This window comes from Melanotaenia boesemani, chromosome 19 (genome assembly GCF_017639745.1).
Source record: "Melanotaenia boesemani isolate fMelBoe1 chromosome 19, fMelBoe1.pri, whole genome shotgun sequence".
NCBI lineage: Eukaryota > Metazoa > Chordata > Actinopteri > Atheriniformes > Melanotaeniidae > Melanotaenia > Melanotaenia boesemani.
The window spans coordinates 3,912,860-3,938,994 of record NC_055700.1 but is presented as its reverse complement, the minus strand read 5'-3'; the positions used below and the strand labels follow the sequence as shown (position 1 = coordinate 3,938,994).

At 39.0% G+C, this 26,135-nt stretch overlaps 2 protein-coding genes and 1 long non-coding RNA gene across 4 annotated transcripts in view; all 3 read right to left on the bottom strand.

The window, feature by feature from the left end:
- Window positions 1–26,135, bottom strand: part of LOC121629681 (scavenger receptor cysteine-rich type 1 protein M160-like) — a 530,109-nt gene that overhangs the window by 168,836 nt on the left and 335,138 nt on the right. The window lies entirely within an intron of this gene.
- Window positions 5,900–18,354, bottom strand: LOC121629691. The gene is made up of 3 exons (XR_006008419.1): window positions 18,345–18,354; window positions 6,315–6,319; window positions 5,900–6,048 (listed from the first exon to the last, which is right to left on the bottom strand). It is a non-coding gene; the product is annotated as an uncharacterized LOC121629691 (long non-coding RNA).
- The window catches only part of LOC121629682 (septin-2-like), a 32,734-nt gene continuing 26,449 nt past the window's right edge, over window positions 19,851–26,135 (bottom strand). The window contains exon 4 of one of the 2 annotated variants that reach the window (XM_041969401.1): window positions 19,851–21,803. In XM_041969401.1, the coding sequence (XP_041825335.1) occupies window positions 20,527–21,803 (1,277 nt within the window). In that variant the 3' untranslated portion in view covers window positions 19,851–20,526. Of the gene's footprint in view, window positions 22,082–26,135 lie in introns of both variants that reach the window. The other variant, XM_041969402.1, reaches the window with a different exon arrangement.

The following is a 26,135-nucleotide window of genomic DNA, read 5'->3' as shown; positions in this document are numbered from 1 at the left end:
ATGATTAAATGAGGTTGTGACAGCAGTGTTGCCATGCTCGACAAATGTCTAGAGGGTGACAAAAATGCCATTTTGTTTTGGAGAAGTAATACTGCTACTGCATGAGGAACCAAAAGTCTGAATGGGTGAAATAACACCAAAGCCACAGAACTCTGCACTGCCATAGAGGCGGCGACGACTGCCTTTACACAATATGACAGTGCAGCTGCAACTGGAACGAGTTTAGATGAGTAATAAGCTACTGATTTTAGTTGGTCTACAAAAGTCTGGAACAATACAAAAGTCACGTGTCCATCTTTGGAGTCAACAGTCTGAATAAATCATTTTGTGGAGTCTGGAAATTTAGTACTGTGCTACTAGTCAGAACATGTTTGAAATGTGTAAAGGCTTATTATATTATAAAATTCAGCTTCTGGAATACATTTTAATTTATCTGTCATTCCTTTGGGTTCATCATAGGTAAGCGCTGTCAGTGGCTTAGTGAGTTCAGCATAATTTGAAATCCAATTTCTGCAAAAATTGGTCACACCTAAAAATGACATCATCTTTTTTAGTAGCAGGCTGTGGAGCTTTCAAGATATCTTGTTTTTTTTTCAAGGTCAATGAGTTTATCTTCATTAGAATGTGACCTAAATATTTTACCTCTTCTTTCCACAGCTGCACTTTATTTTTATTGACTTTTTTGACCATTGTAAAAAGAAATTTAAGTAATGCTATAGGATCTATTTGGCAGCTATCTTTGTCTGTCTAAACAAGGATGTTCACATGGAGGAGGTTGTAAACCTGGGCTGCTGGGGGAGGATAGAACACTGTGTTCAGATCAAGGTCATCCTCCTTTTCCTTCATCATGGATTCCATTTCTCCCTTATCCTCTGTTTGTGGCTTTTACTTTAATTTCCATAACCAACAAGGTGCATAATGGAATACTTAATTTACCGACAAATTGATATATTTTTCTGTTTATTTAAATATTTTACATTATCCCAGGTGTAGCTGCCATCAGTGTCAGTGTTTAAGTTCATTTAAGAATTTGATTTAGACAGATAAATGATTCATGTTTGTTAAAAGTAAATGTATTTCATTGTGTTATTATTATTCTATATGTGTTTAATCAGCATTTATAGCAGAACCAAAGTTCGGGGACTTGTTTTGTTGTTGCTCACTATGAACTGACAAGAGGCAGCCTGATATTCCGTTAGAATCTAAGAAGATGTTTTCTACAACATGATAAAAGTCAAACAGCACTTAGGGACTGAACTAAATTCTCAACGGACCACGGACAAACCAGAAAGCCCAAAAGCTCACTGAAAAGGCTCACGAAATTTATGATGATAAAGTTGAAAAATTTGAATATTGTTTCACCATTACATATGAGAGATGGAAAGCAGCTGCTAAAGAGTCCAAGAAAGTTCTTGACAAAGATCCCTCCAGTGAGATCCTAAAAGAACTTATAGCTCAGATACACTCTTTGTCAGCAGATGTAAAACGAGCTTATGAAGACTTACGTCTGTATAAACCTCCAGATAGTGAAACCAGACCAGAGAAGATACCTGTGATGCCGTTTCAAAAAGAATCCTTGAGGGTGGGTCCACCTATCTTCAAGAGATGGATGGAAATCCAGGTAGTCATAAAGAAAGGGCAGACTGGATTGAGATAGACAATGAAAAAAGAGAACTTGACATTCTTGAATCAGAAGAGCATTGCAAGAGGTGGAAAATGCCGCAAGACATAATGCTCTGGAGGAGAAGCACAGACAAATGGCACGCTTGGAGACAGTTAAGAGGATGAATGCTGCAAAGGCACGGTTGCAAGTCTATGAACAAGAAGCAAGTTCAGATGAAGAGCTATTAGAGTTACTCCATGACTCAAAGTCTTTACAAATTAAAGTTGCATTAAGCTCAAACATTCTAACAGCACACCATGTGACATCACCACAAATTGTCAACCAAGTACAGTCCACTAATACACGTCTAGAGGACAGCACCATTGCTCTTGCTGAAGCCATTGCAGAGTCTAACAATGTGAATCGTCTTCCTGTTCCTGAGCCCACTGTCTTTACTGGAGACCCACTAAGATACAAGGACTGGAAAATGTCCTTCCAGACCCTGATTGGCAGGAAGAAGATCCCAGTAAATGAAAGGATCTATTACCTCCGCAGGTATGTTGGAGGACAAGCAAGGAAAGCAATCAAGAGCTACTTCCTGCTGGGTACAGATGCTGTTTACCATTTCAGCATGAGAAATTCTTGAAGAAAGGTATGGAAGCTCATTTGTGATTGCTAAAGCTTTTAAGGATAAGCTCACTTCATGGCCACAGATAGGGCCCAAAGACAGTGTTGAACTACAAGAGTTTGCAGACTTCTTGAGAGGCTGTGAGGCAGCTATGTCTGAGATAAAGAGCCTGGAAGTTCTAAATGACTGTGGCGTAAACAAAAAACTTCTCACCAAGCTTCCTGATTGGTTGATAGCTTGTTGGAACAGAAGGGTTATTGAGATTGAAGAAGCTACAAGGTAATTTCCAAGCTTCAGTCAGTTTGTTGAGTTTATTACAAGAGAGGCAAAAATAGCTTGCAATCCAGTGACTTCTCTCCACGCCCTCAAGTCCAGTGATAGTGAAAGGATCAAGGCAACAAAGACTCGGAATGTCAGAGCAAAGGTGCTGATAAGTAGTTCTGAGGAAAGTACAGATATGAAGAGCTGTGCCTTTTGTGAGAAATCAAATCATGACCTTCATTCATCATTCAAAAAACTGCGAAAGAAGAAGTGTATGTGATACATGTAAGAGGAAACATCCAACATGTCTACACGAAGACCATGATAAACCAAATAGAAAGAGAGAGCAGTGGAACGATGAACAAAAGGAAAGTGGGAAAAACCCTTAAGAGAAAGTGAGGCCAAAGGATAGAGTTGAGCCTAAACAGACTGTTGAAACACAGAATGAAGCAACATCTAATAGAGTTGTGCAGGATATAAGCAGGGTATACACATCTACAGTGGTTCCAGTTTGGTTGTCAACAACAAATAACCCAGAGAATTAAGTTCTTGTATATGCACTCTTAGACAATCAAAGTGATACTACATTCATCTTACAAGAAAAGGCAGAGATCCTGAACGTGCACAAAGAGTAAGTGCAGTTAAGACTCTCCACACTATCATCAAGGAACACAATCATTTCAAGCCAAAGGTTAACTAGGTTGCAAGTCAGAGGTTTCTATTCATCGAAGAAGATTTCTCTCCCAGTAACCTATTCAAAAGAGTTTATTCCTGCTAATCCTAGCCACATTCCCACACCCAAAACAGCAAGGGCATGGCCACACCTAGAACATCTTGCTGAAGAGATTGCTCCTCTGATTGAATGTGACGTTGGCCTGCTCATAGGTTTTAACTGTCCACAAGCCCTGTTAACCAGAGAAGTGGTGTCTGGCAAGGATAATGAACCATTTGCTCAAAGAACAGACCTGGGTTAGAGCATAGTCGGCTGTGTCAGTCCTTGTATTGATTACAGTGACGCCATTGGAAGCAGCAACAAGATCATCTTGAGACAGGTGATGCCTCATCCTCAGCCATCAGCTACACTCACGAGCGAAGTGAGATACATATGTCGAACCCAAGTTAAAGAGCTGGTCACTCCACCAGATGTTAGAAAGATGCTTGAGTCAGTCTTCAGCGAGAGAACTTCAGAGGATGCACATTTTTTTCAGGAATATCTGCGTTTCATATCAATAATGGAAGAAGAAATCAGAATCAAATCAGACGGTCATTGTGAAATGCTTCTGCCATTTAAGGAAGACAAGCCAATTCTCCCAAACAACAAAGGGTGCGCAGGCCATAGTCTGAGATGTTTGAAAAGGAGATTTGAGAAGGACCAACAATATCATAGAGATTATACAACCTTTATGAATGAAATAATATCCCACGGAGATGCAGAAAGGATTCCAGCGGATGAAATCAACAAGAGCCCTACCTGGTACATTCCCAACCACGGAGTGTATCATCCACACAAACCAGGGAAGATAAGAGTGGTTTTTGACTGCTCAGCAAGGTTTGAAGGTGTGTCATTTAATGACCATCTACTCACTGGGCCAGAGTTAACAAACAGTCTGATAGGTGTTCTCTATTGCTTTCGCAAGGGACCAGTAGCAGTGATGTGTGATATTAACCCTTTGAATCCTGAGCCTATTTTGGCCGTTTTTTAATACTTTTGATTTTGTCTCTATATACCACATAAAAAAAATGTTTCACATGCCCATGCTTGGTATCTTTTTTTTCAGCACAACTTCATCTATATGAAGAGATAGTTATTATTTCACTACAACTTACTTCATCAACATATTGGACCAAAAAATGATTATTATTGTTATTCCATATGTGTTTAATCAGCATTCATAGCGGAACCAAAGTTCAGTGCTGTTGAAGTCAGGATTTGTTTTGTGGTCGCTCACTATGCACTGACAAGAGGCAGCCTGATATTCTGTTAGAATGTAAGAAGATGTTTTCTACAACATGATAAAGGTCAAACAGCACTTTGGGACTGAAGTAAATTTGCAACGGGATGATTTTGTTTAACCCCCTTTGAGTTAATGCAACCAATAAGGTATGCGGGTTTATATGTTTATTTCCTTATCTGTTAATGTACGTGCTAATGTGTTAGCTGAGTTCACGTGACACTTAACCCACTCTGTTGTGGAACGTGTTTGTTATAAGCTCCAAGTTTATTATCATTTAAGCTATTGAATAATATGTTTCATGTGATTGTAATATGTTTGTTCTCTATGAGAATGTTTATGTAATATAAATATGTTGTATTTTTCCTTTAGTTTTCACAGCATGACTGACGGCAAGTGTGTGCAAACAAATGCCAGTAGACAAAGAATGCCTTGTGTCCGTAGTTCATCAGAGGGGTGTTACACCAGGTAAGAGCAAAATTATTCATAAAACAATTCTTGTACGACTGAACCCTGGAATTGACCGCTTTGGCATCCCCCTGTGAAAACAATCGTCATCATCAGTGTGATAACATGAATTAAACAACACAAGCACAAATGTACATGCTGATAATTAATGCTGATGAGTAATTAGAGCATCCTGGAGAAAAACCTGCTGAAAGAAAAATGTTAAAGTAATATGTTTATGTAATATGTGTTCAGGTCAGTCAGAAAACTTTGTCAAAGTCACATCACTCATTCTGCGCAGAAAAGTGTCATGGTAGCTGCTCTGCTGGGCCTCCACCTCGTCTTTTTAAAGAGGTCTTCCCCACCTTATGTGCTCCATATTATCAATAGCAACTTAACCTGTGGGAGTTTACCTGAGAGTTTTAAAAACGCAGTGTTCACATTACTTATTAAGAAGCCTAGCCTGGACCCTTCCATCCTTTCAAACTTCAGGCTGATCTCCAAACTTTCTTTTATTTCCAGACTTTTAGAGAAGGTTGTGTATTCCCAGCTGCATTCTTTCCTGGAGAAAAATAATGTTCTTAAAGTGTTTCAGTCTGTATTTAAAACATTACACAGTACAGAGTCTGCACTTTGTTGTATAAGAAATTACCAAGAGTCTGGGATGAGTAAAAGTATATAAGGTTTATTACAGAAGAAGTATAAAATACAGGCAATACTTGCAAGTTCCAGAGCCGACAAGAGGACTCTGACTTGCTACATTTTAGGAATCAGTTTTATTAAACCTGATCCAAGCTGAAGGCCAGTCTCTAAACTGATAAAAAGGCGAAGAGACTGGAAGGCGCCGCTCTCTTATTGTCTCGCCCAAACAGGCTGCTATTTTCTAAACAACTGTTCGTATCTAGCAGCTGCCCATCAGTCTCAACTTTCCCCCATATCACAAGTCTGGAAGGAAAGTGGTCAGCCTGACCTCACACAAGAACACACCAGGAGAATAATAACTTCAATGTTCTATATAAGGAAAATACACATTATGAAATGTAATTGAGGGTAACAAATGAATAAATGTATCGTATGAATAAAAGAATGATTACACTTGTGATTGTTATATGAGTAAATGTGATCAATTACCATATGCATTAAAATTACTTACACAACTTTTGAAGGTTGTTAACGATGTTTTTATGGCCACAGATTCTGGTCACTGTGTTGTGTTGGTACTGTTGGACCTCGCGGCGGCTTTCAACACAGTGGACCATCAGATCCTTTTGTCTCGCCTGGACAATTGGGAGGGCATATGGGGTGTGGCTCTACAATGGTTGAAATCTTATTTGACCGAGCAGAGTTTTAGTGTCCAGATTGGAGTTGCTGAGTCTTCTTCTCCTTATTATGTGCGGAGTTCCTCAGGGCTCCATTCTTGGACTGCTTCTCTTTTCACTTTATTTGCTCCCTCTCGGTACAATTTTTAGAAACTGGGCATCCCCTTTCATTTTTATGTAGATGACAGATTTATTCCATTTTTCCCATACTGATTATTCTTGGCTGATCCTTCAACAAATACCACTTCCCCCTCTGTTAAAGGAGTGTCAGTCAAGTCAAGACGGGGAAGCACTTCTTTTTGCACTTCCTCTTTACAATCATGTTCATTACCATCTTTTTGGTTTGGGGGCATTGTGGATTTAATTGATTGCATCTTTCAATAGTGATGTGTGGTTGTGATAATAGCATTGATTTGCAAGTCAGATGGCGGGCTGGAGATAAAAATGCAATATTTGTTTCTAGCAATAGCATAAATACAGCGTGGGGCACTTTTAAAGTAAAGGGATTGCATTGCAGCTGATATTACGGCTTGCACATATGCAAGGGTTGCAGCAGCAACAGGATCTAATTTAGCTGAATAATATGCTACTGGCCTATATTTATCTCCATATCTCTGGGTCAACATAGAGGTCATGTAGCCACCTCTGCAATCCACTGTCTTTACAAAAGGTTTTTATAATCTGGTAGGGTCGGAACAGTGCTTCCAGTTAGGACCCTTTTTATTTCAACAAAAGCTACTTCTGCTTCTGATGTCCATTTTAGATTGTCTTGTAAAGTCATGGGCTCTGAATTTATCAGGTCTCTCAATGGCCCTGTCATTTGTGTGTAATGAGGAATCCAAAGTCATCAGTAATTGCACAATCCTAAGAAAGACATCATCTGTTTCTTTGTCTGCTGAGAGTACTGCACTTTTTCTAGATGAATTTATGCTGCGTCCATCTTTTCGAAGTGATTTAGCATCATTAAACATTAAAGATGTTTAATAAAAATTATTAATTTTAATAATTACATAAAATTATGAAATTGTTGTTTATACCTCGAGGACCACCACACAGATAGCTTTAATACCAATCTAATGGCTGTGTGGACACCAGTAGAGTACTAGATTAATTAATTTAATGAATTAATTACTAGTCTAATCAGGAATAAATGAAAAAGGAAATATTTACAAAGGACTTTGCATGGGAAAATGTGTCAAACATTGTGAAATGTGAAATATGTTTTTCAAACCAAACGTTTATTTCAAGATCATGTAATGTGTCAAAATGAATGAAATGTATGCAACAAATGAAACAAAAGTTAATTAACCTGTGGTGTTAATTAAACTAATGTTAAAGAAACAGGGGAAAAAAAAAGGATCTCTGAATCCTAAGGAAAAAGGAAAACTTAATCTCATCTATTTAAAGCTGGAAGTTTAACTAAGATGTAAAAACTACTAAGATCACTGTCGGACGACTAACCATTCCTTGGCAGACAAGCAGAGAATTGATCCGAGAAAGAATCGTCCGGTTCTGTTTGGGTCGAGCCGAATTACGACCGTTGTGGTGACTCTCCCGAGTAGAGCTGGGCGATATGAACCAAATCTTATATCTCGATATTTTTTACCTGAATCACGATATACGATATATATCTCGATATATATATTTTTTGTCAAGTAACCACAGAGACAGCTCTAATTTACAGCCTTCAGTGCTAAAAACTGTTTTATTAAGGATCAGCAGCACATGTGCATTAAAAATGCTGACTGAAATTAAAGTACCTTTATATTTAATTAATTGCTCCTAAAACAAAAAAAATTAAAAATACTTTTCAATGACCATAATAAAAACACAGCTGTGCAAAATGCAAAAGAAAAGATGCTTTTAACTCAAAACAAGCTATCTCGATATAAAAGATATTCCCTCCTTCTATATAGCGTCTGATAAAGTCTTTATATATTTGAAAATCTCAATATATTTCCCAGCTCTACTCCCGAACACGACTCCCAAGAAGACCAGAAGATTTGTCACGTGGGGGTCCGAAAATTTGGATCAGGCATCTCCCATGGCTGGTGGTATCAAGGCTGATGGACAGTGGATGGCTTGCCGTGGTATGGCACAAGATAAAAAGTCCAGCTTTGGATCAGTCCCAAAGGACTGATTCTGGAGCGGTTCTGGAGCATTTGTCAGCCTGAGTTAACCAGTTATCCAAATTAAAGCTCAAAATCTAGGATCAATATTAAAAATAAAAAACATAACTAAAAATAGAAGCATCAGCTGAAAAAGGAATGAACTAAACAGAGTTAATCAGTTCAAAAAAGAACAAAATAAATCATGCATCTTGAATGCAGGCCCAAACTTTAGTATCTGTAGTGATGTTCTTCACATCACAGCAAACTTAATTCTTCATGCCTCATCTCTCTCTCTCTGGCGTTCAGACGAAGTGTCCTAAGAAATCCATGTCTCTAGGACCTCTGAAAGAAAGGAGCCATTTCTGGAGAAGATTCAGGTACAATTCCAGGGGAAGTTGAAGACAGACTAAACTCTTTGTTCTGAGTTTCAAAGTGTTAGTGTGATGACACGCCCCACGAAAGGATGTGGGACCATTATTTTGACCAATAAGCATTAAGGACTTTGGTGGTCAGCTCATTTCATGAAGAGTATTCAATTAAACATTTGTAGATATATTTGTATGTCTCTAAGTTATTAAAGTCTTAAATGAAACATCATTAAACCATAAATGACACATTGAAATCAAACAAATGTCATACCTTATAAAGATAACATGTCAAGTTTCAGATCACAAATTAATCAAGCGTGTTGATTGTACAAAATTATAATGATCATATGCATGGTATGCACTATAGAAATAAACACCCATATGTATATATATATTTAAATGGACATTTTAAAATGATAAGAGTGGAGTCTTTTACTCTTTCTTCAAACACAAAGAGAGTGCTTTCTCGGGTGGGATCAGAGAGACCATAAATTACTTTATTACCCCTTGGTATGTCTAGAAAAACTTCCTGGTGTGTCCAGATGGTCTGTTTCCAGTTAAGATTGTCTGTGAATGGGGGTTTCTTATCAGTTGAAGGAAAACACAAGATTAGAAGGAAACAGCTTCAAAGGACACTGTTCTCGGGTGAAAAGTTCCATCTGAAATCCATAAAACATTTAGTTCATTATAAGGTAAATCCTGGAATACTGCAGAAGATTAAAGTTCAGAAACTTCCCAGATTTTTGATATAACTTAAACAAAGTACTCCCACAGTCCAGGTTGGAGTGTTGACCTTTGTTGACCTGTGGAGCTGAAAACCAAGTCATAAATCTGAGTCCTGGATTTTTACCAGTCAGACCCCCCACTTTGAAATGAGAGGGACTGTTTGTCTATAAGGAGAAAAATCCCTCAAATGTTTTTATTCAGTCAGTATTAAACAAAAGTTCCAATCTTTATTTTCCAATCACATTTTGTTAATATGTGTCCTAAAAATACTACAGTTTCAGACTAGAGGCTGACATTTTTCAGTAATCCCATAGGTCACGGGATTCCCGTGGGATGGGAGTAAATTTCACTGTTAATCACGTGATTGGGACAATACAGGATAAAAAGTTAACGGGAGCAGATGGGAGAGGGAACCAAACAAAAAAAACAAAAGAAAGAAAAAAATAAATAAAAGACATTTTGTAGTTTTTGCACCGTAAACCCACACTGTAACCAAGTAAAAAAATAACTACACTACTGTTTCCTCCTAATACAGTTTTTAAAATGATTTCTTTTTGAGTTTTTATTATACCAGCTTATTCTGATTATTCTGATGAATTTTGCACCTGACAAATACCCTAATTTAGAAAAAAAAAGAAAAAAACTAAAACTAACACTTAAACTAATGAAAACTAAAGTGAAACTAAGCATTTTCAAAAAACAAAAACTAATAAAAATTAGAAAATTTGCTCCAAAAACTAATTAAAAATTAATTTGAAAACAAAAAGCCAAAAGTGAATAAAAACTAAAATTAATAAAAAATCCAAAACTATTATAACCTTGATTTACAATCACTGTCCTTGCTCAGCCTTAGTCAAACTATTTTTTATTTATTATTATTAATTTAGAACTATTTTTTCTAATATATAATGTTTTTTTCTCCACAATAATGAATTAATTCAACACTCAGCTGCTCACCTCCTTCCTCAGGGGCCACTTGGATGTCTTCAGTTGGGGAGGGGAGGATGGTCTGGCAGCATCTATTTCACCTGCTCTTATGTCTGTTCAGAACATGCGTGATTGTTTGTAGCAGAGCAGCTTGCTAATTGTTTGCCTGTGTTGATTTTTTGATTAAAATAACAGTGAAATTAATTAAATCCAGAGTTTTCTTCAGAAAAATGAGCTAATATGGGAGCAACGTGAGCTAGTTTATATGGACAACTTTTAAAAGAGACAACAAGCTGATGTTCCACAACTTTTCATCAGACGAACTAACTGACCACCTCACCTCTGGAAGAACTGGGTGATGTTGGAGAAAACCTTAAAAATGCACAAGTAATAAAGAACAGGTACTTCTTCCCATTGTATTAAAATAGACAGGTACTAATTTCCCACTTTCCTAATTAATACGGTACTGTTCCACACATTTTCTTTCTACCTTTCTCTTTAGGGTCTTCTCCTGCGTGTTCTTTGATGGATCAAAATATGACAGACTACTTCTCTCAGTTAACTAATTTATTAATTACAATTGATATGAGAAATGTGCAAATACAGAATTCTGGATTCGTATTGTCTGTCCCCTGGACTAATACAATACGGAGTCTGCTGCTGTTACAGTCAGAACTCCCTCTAACTGATCCTGGAATCCTTATATAGGGGTCTGAATCTACACAGTTTTGCTGACTCATGCTGGAGTTGCAGAAGTAGGGTCAGCTTCAGTCAAGCAGATATCTACCCCCTCTTTATGACCATTTAGTGGCTTCTTTTGATCTGGAAAACAGGGACAAAGAAAACACACACACAAGCAAGGTATCTCCTCTGAACTCCGGTTGACCCAGAAATTTCCCTTAGGGGTAACATTCCATGCTGTTTAATGGCAACACCCTGTTAGTCAGCCCCCCACATGTTCTTTTCATATGGGGGGATGTGAGGAGTCTCATTGTTGCTTAAGCACTCTATCAGTAAGTATATGAGCTTAAAGATAAGAGATAGTCAATATAATTACAGAGTAAGAATATAAATGAAAATAAGTAACAGACCCAAGCCATCCCTTGAGGAGTACCTCAATAAATTTCTTAACAATTCCCTCTTTTGACCTCTCACAAAGAGGTCAATACTACTATATGTGAAATTTACACCACAGAATCACACTCACTGTCATCATGTCATTAAAAGAGTTTCCACACCTGACTGTTCGTTAAGCTCATTAGAAAGAGACTGCAGACCAGCCAAAGCATGAAAAACAGAGTAATCAGGAGCTGTATTATTAGGAATAAAAATACCACAGGAATCATTGAGCATACACCGCCTTTTTCTGCTAAGAGGAAGTCTAAAGCCATCCTGTTTTGATAAACCATCAGTGAAGTAGCATCCAATTGCTAGGAAAGACCAGGAAAAGCATCTCTAGTCAACTAGATGGTCAGCCTTTGGAGATTATATTGGATATAATTTATTCTATCCACATTCTTATTTACAGTGACGAACAAGAAAATGGATTCAAAACCAGCTGCAACCTGGTCCACTAATTTATACTCATCTGGAACACCTTGTGGGACTCCCAACGGCATTTATGTAAACAGGAGAATTATGAGTTATGGAGAATTCAGTTGATCTGGATCTCTTATGGTGGGAGACAAAACTACCAATGTGAGCATGGTCAGTTAGAATAGAAGTGGTAGTCAGGAAAAGAGTAATTGACATGACCAGGAGCCCTGTGCAGCTTTACAGCCAATTTCTAGGCCATATGTCCATCAGGCAGCGACATCCACAGTATCACCATAGGTCAGCTCTAGCAACATTAGTTTACACATATGTCAGTCAGAAACATTAACAGTAGTTAAACAACAAAACAAGGAGATAATACAACCTTAATTCCAGTATCACTGGTTCTAGCTAATAAGGTGTGATTACCTTTAATGGGGGTGAAGACTGGAGGAACAGCTTTAACAGATGCTAAAGGGAAGGAATTTTTTCCAAAAACTTACAAGATGCAGTCGGGCTCTGAATCATATGAAATTCCAGGATGCAGTCTGTAAACAAAGAATCAGTAGAGCCATAGACGGAAGGTCAACAAGCACACTGATTAAGATAATACCAAGTTTCACCTTTACTCCTTAGTCTGACTGAATGTGACGTTACTTCACTCACTTCAAATGGACCCTTCACCTGTAAAAGTTTAGCTCAAAGTGTCATAAGAACAATATCATTTTTGAAATAAACATAATAAAAAAGAGATTTAGGGTTGATTCTTCATCTATAGACAGATCCATGCCATCAGTCCTGCTTTTCAGAAAAATAAATGTGTGTCTTGTTAATCAGAGTTAGCAGCATTATGAAACATCAGCCTTTGTGAAAGAAACTGAAGCAGCATCCTGGAAGAGAACCTGCTGGAAGAAAAAATGTTAAAGGAAACAGTCTGTGCGTTGGGGTCAGAGTCAGAAAACTTTGTCAAAGTCACGTCACTGGTTCTGCGCAGAAAGGCCGAATCAAAGCAGGTAAATTTGTCCTGCATTTTATAAGGATCCTTAAAATTCATTATATTGTTTTTGGAAAAAATCAATTGTTTTGGACATCTTATCAATGTTTTGAACTCCAAGATGACATGGACTTAAAACCAATTTGAATATTCTTTCAATAATATGTCCATCAGCCAAATTTGCTCGAGCAGCTTTTTCTCTTTTAATCTTTTACAAATCCCTCTTTTTAAAAGAGAATCAGATTTAAAATGTCCATGGTTATTAAATAGGTTCTACTTTCTTACTGTACCTCTCTGTATTTATTTTATAGAGCACTTTCCTGTATTATTACAGAAATAACCTAAAAATAATATCTATATCAACGTACATTTGTTGTATTGTTAATTTACTCTAATTCACATTCATCACCATTGTCTCTAAGTATTTGGAATTTATTTTTGTTACGACCCGATTCAGGGGCATGATTGGGTTTAACAAAAGATGATGCTGGGGACAGATGGTAAAAGTAAAATAAATCCATTTTATTAAAACCCGTGAACGATGAATGAAAACCTATAACAAAAAAAGTACACAAAATAAACAAGTGCTGGAGTTTGCGGACCTGCTAAAAGAAATATACCAGAACCTATACCAAAAAAACCCACCGAGTGAAAACCAAAAGACTGTACAGAGACTCGGTGAAGCTAAAACCAAACAAAAGAACAGCAGATCCATAAACTAAAGTGATGGAAGTCACAACCAAAACCAAACACTAATCTAGCCCAACACCAAATCAAAAATAAACACTGTGGCAGAAACACAAACTAAAGTGTAGCAGAGCCTGAACTGAACTTAACTGAGTGCGTAAACTAAGGTGAATCCAAACTAAAAACAGAACCATCTGAAGTCCCCACATGGGACGCACCACAGCCAGGAATCCTCCTGCTGTGTCCAAATAATGGTCTGCCCCACAAAAGATTCACCCACACGAAGCACAGCGAGCACTCAGTAGGCCTTGCTACCACCAAAATCTGCCATAACTCGGAACGAGGCCACCTGTGCTAAGCAGCCACGTTCCTACCACGAACACACAAAGACTAAGTGAGGGAAAGCGGCCTGTGCTAATCCAGCCTCCCGTCCAGACCGGCCGCCGCTACAGCCCTTTCAGCCTCAGCTCTTAATAAGCTGCAGCCTGATAGGCCATGTCTGGACCAATCAGAGGAGCGGAGACAGAAGTGTGCCGGCTCCAGCCAATCCAGGCAGCGCTTCCAGATCAGACAATCAGCGGCAGATTGAGCTGCAGCTGCCAGCAATAAGCGGTGGCTGTAACAATTTTCTTCCAAGCAAATCATTTTTTGATTCATCCGTTTTCAGACAGATTTTGGATCCTTAGTGCACTTGACTGAAATATATCAGGCCTTAAGTCTATATCCCTAAAAGCTGTTTCAGATTCAATTATTGTTCAATGTAAATTATAAACACAATACCAGGATTATCAAAACCTTAACTTAAGCCAATTGTTAACAAACTTAAAATAATCAGGACCCAGAGACACACGAACAGTTTTAGTGCAAATCACGCACACACTTTTTCAGGAAATTTGCATCACCACACAGAACCAACCAGGGAAAACTGCAGTATTTATGTGAATGCACATAAGGATCAGTATGTTGGCATTCAAACCTCTGGCAGAAACAGGATTTACTTTCTCCCATTTGTCAAGACATATAAATGAGAGAAATACCATCTTATCAGATCCTTGAGCAGCAATTAGACGGGGTAATCTGGAGGAAATATAAATTCATGTGTCAGTGAGTCACCATAATAATATATCTGAAGGGATCAAATAAAAAATTATTTCCAATCTTGTTTTTATTTTTTATCTATTTTTTGTCAAAGGTGTGAATCAGCGTTGGATGACTGAGGAAATGTTGTTGCCTCCAGCTCACTAAACATATTCTCTTCTTTGTAAATCGTGAAAACAACACAGGGTTAGTAACGTCATGTGGGTCAGTAGCAAGCAGACACTTCGTTGCAGTGAGCTTGTGTGTGTGTGTGTGTGTGTGTGTGTGTGTGTGTGTGTATGTGTATCTCTTTTCACAGTTCTGAACTAGTCTTATGTGTGTGAAATGTCTAGAAATGAAGCTTTCTTCTGTTTACTCTTTAGCACTTTCTTTCCATAATTGATGTAGATCTATTTATCTTCAGTATATTAACAAAGTTTTGCATCAAACCAATAATTATTTATAGTATGAAATCAGAACAGTCTCACCATCATTGTGTCGACTGGTCACATGACTGCTTCCATCTCCGAGTCAGCTCTGCCGTGGATCAGCCAGGTGGCAAACTGCCTTTTTTATTGTGGCCAATGACCCTTTCACCACATGTATATTCTGTCTCTAGTCAGTAGAAATGGATAATCTCATGACCTCAGGTCCCCAGCACCCACCTCTCTGTTCGCCTCTGCAAAGTCCAGCGGCCACGCCTCCACGAAACTGGACTACAGAGCTCACAGTCAGTTTCTTGTCTTGGTTTGGTCTTCTTGTCCTCTTAACAAAGCACATGATCAGGAGCGCTGTGGAGGATGGTGTCCTACCATCCAAAGCAAAGTTTACACGTCCATCAAACATCTGGTTTCAGTCTCTTTGACACTCAAGCTGAGGAACTCTGGTGGTAATTGCTGATGATCAGATGTCTTTGTTTCTTCTCTTGAATCATATAAAGCATCAGGTGAAGCAGGCTGGGGTGGGTATCAGTCTCAGTTCATAGGAGATGGTGGTGATTATTATTCTTTTTTTTTTAGTGGGTCTCTGCTGACTTTTATTCCAACGGATGAGCTGAGTCGAATCGGATTTGCAGCCTGTGAAGAATTTCAAGACAGATAGTCTCAGACAGGGACAAGGGGGAGGGAGGAGAGAAGAAAGGAAAATAGGGTTAATAATTATCCAGCAGAGTGTGTGTATGTCTCTCCAAGAAGAGTTGCATATGTTTTCTCTCACAGACTTGATAATGTAAATGTATCTTTAGATGTATGTATATAAGTAAAAAGCACAGTGTGTCTTTCTTTCCAAACAGACAATCAGCTTCAACTTCAGAAAGATTCCTTGTGTATGTAATGAGTTTCTGAAGCAGAGCAAAACATTTCCTCAGACAGATCAAATTATTTTACATTATCTGAATCTTTCAATGCATAAATTTAGCATCTCCTTCTAATTTAGTTTTTACTGACACAAAAACCTATTTTAATTTCTCATGAGATTTCTCACAACCTATTCAACTTTTCAACCACCAACGAGGCGTCCACTCTGCCTGTTGCTTTGGAATGTGAGTCTCCAGTCACACACACACACACTCACACTATTTTGCCTTTTTTTTTTACTTATTGGCACAGAATTGATCTTTTAGAACCTTTTTACTCCGGTTCAAACATTCAAACATTATCTTTAAAACCCACTAGCTCGGTTTTGTCTAACTATAAGATTTTCTTCACTGTGAGGCAGTCACACAAACTTATTTCATCACACAATTTATACTCAACTGCTCGCTTGTAGAAGGCAGATTTCCTGTCACCATCCGACGCCAGACTCAGAACCCCAGATGACTGGCCTCCCACCTAACATTGAGGTAGAGGTCTTTTTACAGGTCCCAGACCTGGCTGTGCACAGTCTTCAGTCTCTCAGCGATTCCATACTGGGTTCGGATGAGTATTTAGGATCCGGCTCAAAGAACCAATATGTTCCAACATGAAGCAATGCAAAGCTAAACCTTCTACATAAGGAAGAACCACAAAGCATTATTCCTCTCTTTACGTAGTTTCTCTCTTTAAGGTCCCCGACCTTTTCTGTTTCATCTCTTAAGCTTCTACAGAAGATCTGTTATCTTCTGTGGTCAATTTCTTGAAATCCCCAGTCCCATAACACTTTTAAAACTTCTAAATACTACATCCAATCACTCATTCACTCCACACTTAAAATGATACACTTTTCACTTATTCTCTTTTTCTCTTATCTGTTTCTCTTTAACTCTTATTCTTCTATTCCTTTATTCAGGATCCCAGATCCTTATGGTCCCAGACCATTTACGCGTATTTTCCTTTTAATTCTATTATTCTTCAACTTCTTAAAGCCCCATTTCTCATACCAAAACTAAAACCATCTGTTACCTGATCAGGCACTTAAATTTAAGGTACTCAATGTGGACAATTTTTAGAAAAGGTTTGTCCTTACCTTCATTTATGACCGGTCTTTCAGTGCCAGATCTGGGTAGAGGATGATTATGATTGTCCTTTAAATCCTATTTGGTGTCAGCTGAGAGAAAATTTAGTAAATAAAATTCAAAAACATTTAATAATTATGCCATACCGGATCCATCACGTCGGGGTCACCAAGTTGTTGGAGAAAACCTTAAAAATGCACAAGTAATAAAGAACAGGTACTTCTTCCCATTGTATTAAAATAGACAGGTACTAATTTCCCACTTTCCTAATTAATACGGTACTGTTCCACACATTTTCTTTCTACCTTTCTCTTTAGGGTCTTCTCCTGCGTGTTCTTTGATGGATCAAAATATGACAGACTACTTCTCTCAGTTAACTAATTTATTAATTACAATTGATATGAGAAATGTGCAAATACAGAATTCTGGATTCGTATTGTCCGTCCCCTGGACTAATACAATACGGAGTCTGCTGCTGTTACAGTCAGAACTCCCTCTAACTGATCCTGGAATCCTTATATAGGGGTCTGAATCTACACAGTTTTGCTGACTCATGCTGGAGTTGCAGAAGTAGGGTCAGCTTCAGTCAAGCAGATATCTACCCCCTCTTTATGACCATTTAGTGGCTTCTTTTGATCTGGAAAACAGGGACAAAGAAAACACACACACAAGCAAGGTATCTCCTCTGAACTCCGGTTGACCCAGAAATTTCCCTTAGGGGTAACATTCCATGCTGTTTAATGGCAACACCCTGTTAGTCAGCCCCCCACATGTTCTTTTCATATGGGGGGATGTGAGGAGTCTCATTGTTGCTTAAGCACTCTATCAGTAAGTATATGAGCTTAAAGATAAGAGATAGTCAATATAATTACAGAGTAAGAATATAAATGAAAATAAGTAACAGACCCAAGCCATCCCTTGATGAGTACCTCAATAAATTTCTTAACAGTGACGTAGGGGAGACTGGGGACAGTTGCAACAATTTTTTAATTTCTCTCAGTTAATCAGAGACCATTTGGATTAGACGTGCCAACTTTTTATATGTTGAACTTACATCTGTCTACTATTATCCCATACCATTTAGAGACGAGTACATATGACATATCGGTCACAGTATTTATTTGAATGGAATAAGTCAGATGTTGCAACTGACCCCAACCATGGGGACGGTTGCAACACCAATCAGGGACGGTTGCAACATTTTAAAAATACAGTAAATTAACTTTAGTTTCGTATTTTGAAATTATGTATGGTTTTACAATATTGTTTTATGATGATACTTTATAAAATTAATCAAATATTAGTGGAGTTATGTTTGTTTATGTGTGGAACAAAGGCCTACCTTGGGTCAATGTGCAGATGTTACAGATGCTATTCAATCTCTCTATATTTAATTGTTAGACAGGAAGAAGAGAACAATTTGCAATGCAACTTTTACTGAACATGTATCTATTGTACAAAACTGCAACTGTATAAAAACAGATTTTTGAACCTTGGGTTTCCTAAAAGGTGAACAGATACCCCAAAATGACACAGCTTATAAACAATAACCAACCCTCATTCCCCCAACATTTCTGCTGGCTCAATGATTTTTTAACTGGTTCATTCTGAGTCACAGTTGTGGCATGTTTAAAAATCACCTCCACCTGTGCAATCTTTATGTGCCCAGGACTTGCACATCCAGCATTGCAGCCACACTTCCCTGGATTTCGAGTAGCTTTCCAGGCACATAATGCAGACATGCAGAGTCCTACTCGTCTCTCTTTCTTTTTGGCTGATCTTTTGTTTTCTTTACACTTGTCTTTGTGGTTTTCTTTTCTCCGATTCTTTTTTTTGACCTCTGCTGATGATGTTTGATGCTTCTTCCAAAATACTGAGGGGAACCCCTCTTTCAGTAACCTTCTTCCTTACTCGTGGCATACTGAATACCAACATAATACATTTAAAATGATTATTTATTATTATAATTATTATAATATACTATTATAAATTATTAAATATATTATTATATTTTAAAAAATACTGTTGTGTGGTCTGTTTTGATATGGCTGCTTAGGTTGGGGACAGTTGCAACAACTTGTTGCAACTGTCCCCAACCTGACAACTGTGACAGAACATCATTTGCTAGCTAGACACACTGTCCTTGACGCATGCTAACAATGTGACTTAGAAGTCAACAAAACAATGATTCAACCTAATTAAGTTTTGATTAATTCATACAAAAGGCCAGGACAGTATGACAAAAACATAGCAGATGAAAAAGATTACTTTCATACCTCCAAAACAAGTTTTTTCCATAAAATGAAGCAGCAGATGTTAAATGTGACATCTGTGTTTCTGGTGGGGGGAGGGTCTACCTGAGCATGTGCAGTATAAGTGTTATCACTCTGGCATGTTTCTGATTGGAGGAATAAGACTTGTTGCAACCGTCCCCTGTTGCAACTGACCCCAGTCTCCCCTACTGTCCACTCCTCTGTTCTCTCTCCAGTCTGAGCTTTTTCTTTTCTTTTTGAACTGCCTGATTTTCGAGGCATCCTGCCATCTTAGCATCCACATGCTGTCTGTCTGTGGAGCAGGTGGACTGAACCATTTAAGGGAAATATAGAGGGGGGGTGGGTGTTCAGGAATGTTTCCAAAACAAATAAACTTAGTGATGCCAATGCATTTAAACTAAAATGTTTGCGTGATTGTAAGTTTATCATTGATTATTAGATCATTTTGTCAGTATTAAAATTGCATTGAGGGCCCTTCTGGGCCCCTGTCAGTCATGAGCCCCTAGAGTAGAACAGTTCAGCAGAACTTTGAACAGACTGAAAGCAGCTGATGGAAACTGATCTCAACAGAAACTTTATTCAGGATTCACAGAAATCTGCATCAAACAGGAAGAAGAGAACATGTGAAATATTACATATGAAGAACAGAAACGGGTCTAAATATTTCCATTAAAGCTAAAATCTAAAATAAATCATCAGGTCATTGCAAACATGAACAAACGTGATGGATCCAGTCCAGGAACAGGATCTTGCTGAGTAATCAGAGTAACATATTTAGATGATGTGCAGCAACCTGCAGCTGCAGAAAATCTGCAGCAGATAAAATGTATTTATTCCTGAGAAATAATATAATTAAGAGATAAAACCTCCACCTGAACCAGCTACAGCAGCTAAATACTTCTTATAAATCACCAAACACAACCTAGTAATGGGGATTTTATTATATGTTCCTTGATTAACATGCTAATTATCAACTCAAAAGTATTTCAAAGTTTCTAACATATTTTAAACATTTGTAATAAAGTATTTTTCTTTTATTTAGTTTAAATGTTACAGAAGTTAATGTTCTGAATTCTCCTCCACCATCTATTTATTTCATTAAATGAACATCACCTTCACCAAAGCCTGGAAATAATAAGTTTAATGAGAGAAGACGGCTGACAGGTCAGACTGATGATGTTCTCCATCTTCACTGATTCTGTTTGTACAGCAGAGCTGCTCTGCTTCCTTCATCCTCTCTGCTCTTCATCTTCTCCAGTTTCTGGACCTTCTCTTTGTCTCCTTCCTCCTTCATCTTCTCAATCAGGAAGTCCAAGTGGACATAAGTGGAGACAGAATTAACATTGAGGGCGATCTCCTCCAGTTTAACAAGGTGTTGGTAGGCTTCATCCAGCAGCTGAGACCTCTCTGTTGTCAGCTTCTTCATTTCTTCTCCAAGATTCTCCAAGAGGGTAGACTTGCTCTGACTTTCTGTTTTACTTCTTTCATACTTTTCTTTCATGTCTTCCATTGTCTTCTGAACTTTCCTGGTCTTGCTGACATATCTCCTCTTTTCTTTCACATGATCTGATGCAGGACACTTCCTGGTACAAACAGTGCAGCGTCCTTTTTTCATGACCTTACAGTGTTCTGGTCTACAGGCCATCGTACATCCAGGAAAATGACAGTTCTCCTCACACACTTTACAGGTGACTGCTCCTTTATAAAACACCAACCATCTTCCACCACCAATCTCTTCTTTCTCTTTGTAGACCTCATCAACTTCTACAGTGTAGTTCTGGTTCTCCTTCATCTCTTCTTCATGCTTCTTTAGAGCTTCTTCAATCTGTCTGATTTCTGACTGTTTCAGTGCAGTCTGTTTGATTATGTCCTGCAGGTTCTGGATGCAGGCTGCCAGTCTGATATGATTATTCAGAACTTCCCCAGATTCCTCCAGTTTCTGAGGTCCAGTTTTTTCTAGAAACAAATTAAACTGACTCATTCCTCTCTCTGATATTAAATATTGGGCTTTGAGTAATTCCTCCTCCTCCTCTGTTCGGTCTTCATGCTGAGAGTTATTAAACAGGTAGTAAACAGGTTGTTTCTTCTCATCTCTGGAACATTTAATGTTTGCAGCTTCAAGAGCCTCAAGAACATTTTTAGGTTTTCTTCCATTTGAGTGTGTGATGAGAACTACAATGTTTTTCTCCATGTTTTTTCCAAACAGAGACGTCACTGAGTTGAAGACGTACATCAGTCGGTCACTCAGTCGATTATCACTTCCCTTCATCACCAGACCCACAGCATGAACTTCATGAACTCCATCCTCTGATCTAAACCAGTCTGATAATTTCTGACTGACATTGTCATCGTGTTTGATTCCTCTGGCGTCTCCAAATCCAGGAGTATCGATGATGGTCAGAGAGTAGGGCAGAATTTTACCTTCAAACCCAAAGATCTGGTACATCATCACATCTGATGTCTGACCTTCTTTTTCCTCTACAATCTGAAACCAGAATCCATCCTCCCACTCCACCCCCATGCTGTAGTTGACCAGAGCGTTGATCAGAGTAGATTTTCCTGTTCCTGTTTCTCCAACTAGTAAGATGGTTTTATTGGTTTTCTTCTCATCTTTGTCTCCAACAGTCATTCTGGTCAGAGATCCAAACTCCTCTTTCTTTGTTGTCAGCTGGTAGACAGCAGGAGGTCCTGGTCGGATCAGATTCCTGGTAGAGATGTCCTGGTATTTGGATGGAGCATCAATCCTACGAAAAATAAAATAAAAACTAAAATGCATGAAAATATAGTTATAGTTACCACCCTCATTCAGCATTACTTGTCAGTTATTCTAAAGGAAGAAACCAGAATTTACACATCTATATCTGGTTTCTGATCAATGATTTCTTCAGACCTTCAGAATGCAAATATTACAGGTGAACAGCTTCATTCCTCCTGCTCTCGTTTCTTTGCGTTCTGCTGACAGGTTTTCCTCACAGTTTTCATCACATGAACAACTCAGAAAATAAAAACAGACGGCTGGACCTCAGACTCTGATTGTTGGTGACTTTTGTGTGAAAGATGTGAAAAACATGTGGAAAACGTACTAAAGTACTGAGCTTTCCCAAGGAAATGGTATCAGATATGAGAGACTAAATTACTGTAATTATGTCTGCACACCCAACGATGGAAAAGTTCATCCTGCATGTGGGGTGGAACGATGCTGTTAAACAACAATCTGAGGTGCTGAAGCAGGATTTTACTGAACTGCTGGATATGATCAGCTGTCTGGATGCCCTCTACCTTCATAAAGTATTCAGTCATTTAGCAGACGCTTTTCTCCAAAGCCACTTACCATGGTTAGGCAGTAGCTTCTGGAAGCTGGAAGGAAGGAAACTGGAAGGTGCTAATATTCGCCCTATGTGGGATTTAAACTCTGTTCTGCCAAATGAGCTAACCAGCTGACCCTCCCTCTGATCAGAGGACGAGTGAGATTCAGCAGGTTGTTTAGTCTGAATACATGACGCTCAGACAAGGATAATAACAGCGAGACTAAAGCAATAAAACACAGAGCCCAAAGGAAACCTTGAGTCCCCTCCTGAAGACAGTTTCAATCATGCCACCGAGGACCCACCCCCTTCATCTCATCATCCTCCATCCAGGTCACCCTCCCTCTCCCCATCCTCCCCACCCCTCCTGGACTTCACCTCCCAGATGAAAGAACTGGTCAGTATTGATGGTATGCTCGATGTTTTCTAACTGGAGTCGAGTTTGAATGAGTCACTCACCAAAGTGAATCAGGTTTTTGAGTAATCTGAGTCAGTTACCCGAAGAGTACATTGAAATCTAAATGTGCACACAAGCTTCACCTCATTTCTGATTAATTCATACCACTAAAACGACAGAAAATATTCTATTTAATTGTAGAAAAAAGTGAAAGGTCAACAGATCTCCAAGGGGAAACTTTTATTTTTCTTTCTCTAACTCAGACATGAAATTAAATATAAATGCAACTGGGTAAATGTGCAATGTTCAAACAGTGCAACACTAGAAAAAATAACTATGAACAACACACTTATTGCTTGCTGCTTAGATATCTTCTCATACTGGATGTGCCTCCCCCTCAAAAAGACAAAACTATCTTGCAAAGCTGGAATTTTCCATGTGCTGGACAAGGATTAGCTTCATATATTTCTACAAGTGCGGGTAGAATAGCCGTTGCACAATATTGATACCATATGTTGTTTGGTCTCTTCAGTTAGCTCTGTAATTAGCTCGCTAGAAGTAGCTAGGGATGATTCAGTGAAAGAGTCAGTGGTGACGAGGAATCCTGATTTATGAGTCAGTAAAGTGATTCTTGATTTGTTCATGACTCGCACAACACTACTGGTCGCTGTTGCAACCAAACTATTGCCCCAGTCCCATCTTTTCACCCCACTTCATCCTCACCCATCAGTTCCCCAGTGAGCTCTGACCTAGTTGTCCCAGCACCCACCTTCCCTCTCTCCAGGACGGAATAAGAAGCGCATCGATACAATTTGTAACCTTAACAGAATTATTTGATTGGTGGGGTGCATTGTGGAAACCATGGTAACCTGCCCCGCCCCCTTTCCACCGTCTTTAATACTAGAACTTACAGCCTACAAAAATTTTCGGCGGGCAGTGTTATCCAGGGAACTATTAACACTTCATCATCTGCCTGTTCTAATGTAAATTCATGAAGAATTTACACAATTTGCATTCGGCTTACTGAGCCACCCAGAAGACGTCACTGCCAGCAATCAGCTGAAAATAGCAGTGAAAAATGTTGTCTGCTAACTCTCATGCACTGGCCGTGAGACTCACGCATTTGAGTGACTTCTGGGGCCACATTACTCTTGGGGCAGTGTCCTCATGAAACAAACAAATAAATAAGTGGGAACTGGCCTAGGATAGGATCTAAGTGTCTGAGAATAATAAATAGGATATGGAAATATTGCGGTTAATCCACTGCTCAGTGATCAGTCCGACACACATGATGAGATTCAGTTCCATTCAGAGATTCAGTCCCCACACTGTGCCCAGGTGCCCCTGCACTTTTAATCCAGCCCTGGTGAAGCCAGATCACATCAGAAAGGTGGAGGAGGGGCTGTTTGGTTTAATGACTCCCTCTAATGCAGCAGATATCTTAGAAAAAAATTTTGCCTCATTGGAATATGTGTCTCTCCAGACGACCTCCCCCTCTCGTGTGTTGTTCCTTGACATATACAGGCCACTTAAACACTGTGCAACATTTCTGATGACTTTGCTAAACTAATGTCAGTAATCTGTGTCGACTCTGACTGTGTAGTTTTAGTTGGTGATTCCAACATTCATGCTGATAACCCAGAGGACAGAGAGGCCAAAGAATTGTGTTGTGTTCTTGATAACTTTGGTCTAATGAGCTTGACACACATGTTCCATTTCCTATGGAACCTGCATATTGAGGCGAAAATCGCTGCCCTCCTCCAGCCAAGTGACAGGCGACAGTCGTGCATGTAAAATGTTGCGTTCCTCGCGCAAGTTTACTTAGAAAATGATGGAGAAGGAGGACGCCGCCTCCCGTGTGTCCGGGTGTCTGCAACTCGTTCTGAATAAAACTAAAGCGGTTGGGGCTGTGGGAGGAGTCTGCAGCAAAGCGCTGCAACGACAGCTGCGCTCGATTTGAAAACAGCACAAATCGAAGGACAAAAAATAATCGGACCATTTCATTTTTATGATCGTTGAAAACCCAGATCGTAATTGCGATTAAAATTCGATTAATTGCCCAGCTCTAATATTCATGATGCGGTTTCCTATTTTGTAAACTTGGATGAACCAAGGGTTGTCTTTCTTTTATACAGTAAACAGCAGGATTTCTGTCAATTTGTGCAAAATATTCTGACTCTCCTTCTGTCATACTTTGTCTCGTCACGGACTGGTTTGAAAATGTCAAAATCCCCATCAATAGCATAACAAATCAAATTTCTTGGAGAAAAGCGATCTTAGAGCGGGATGCACGGCACTGCTGCCGTTTCTGTCGTTGGCCACCTCCTGTGTGTCGAGCCCATGACTCAGCATGTGGAACAGAGGACACTGGATCTAATCATCTGTAAAGGTCTGAATATTTCCAAGGTTGTGGTGATGGATGTTGTTCTATCTGATCATTCCTGTGTTTTCTTTGCGATGCTGTTATTGTCAACAAAAAGCCCAAACAGAGGTTATCAAAACACAATACACTGGTGAAAATACCAATAAATTTTTTTACCAGCTTTTGTCCCTACATATGTCCCTGTGTCCACTCAGAGACACGAACACCATGAAATACTTTTCTCTGATCAGTCCTAAAAACCTGGATGAGATCATTGGCCATCTGAAAACCACCCCTTGGTGTCTTGATGCCCTGCCAACCGAGTTTTTTAAGAATGTTTAAGGATGCATGGCCTTAGACATCTTACACCTCTGCTTTCAGGCATCTTCCCTCAGACCCTAAAAGCAGCCGTCATCAAGCCACTACTGAAAAAGAAAAACCTAGACTCATCCCCCATGAGCAGCTACAGGCTCATATCAAACCTCCATTTTCTTAGTAAGATTATAGAAAAAGCTGTCTTTCACCAGCTACACAACTTCATGAAACTAAATAACTGTTCTGATGTCGACCAGTCAGGTTTTCAGCCACACCACAGCACTGTGATGCTCTAGTTAAGGTCTTTAATGACACCCGCCTTAGCACAGATAGCGGAAACATTTCAGTCCTGGTACTGCTGGATCTCAGTGCTGCATTTAACACGGTTGACCAGAAGATCTTACTAGACCGGCTGAAAA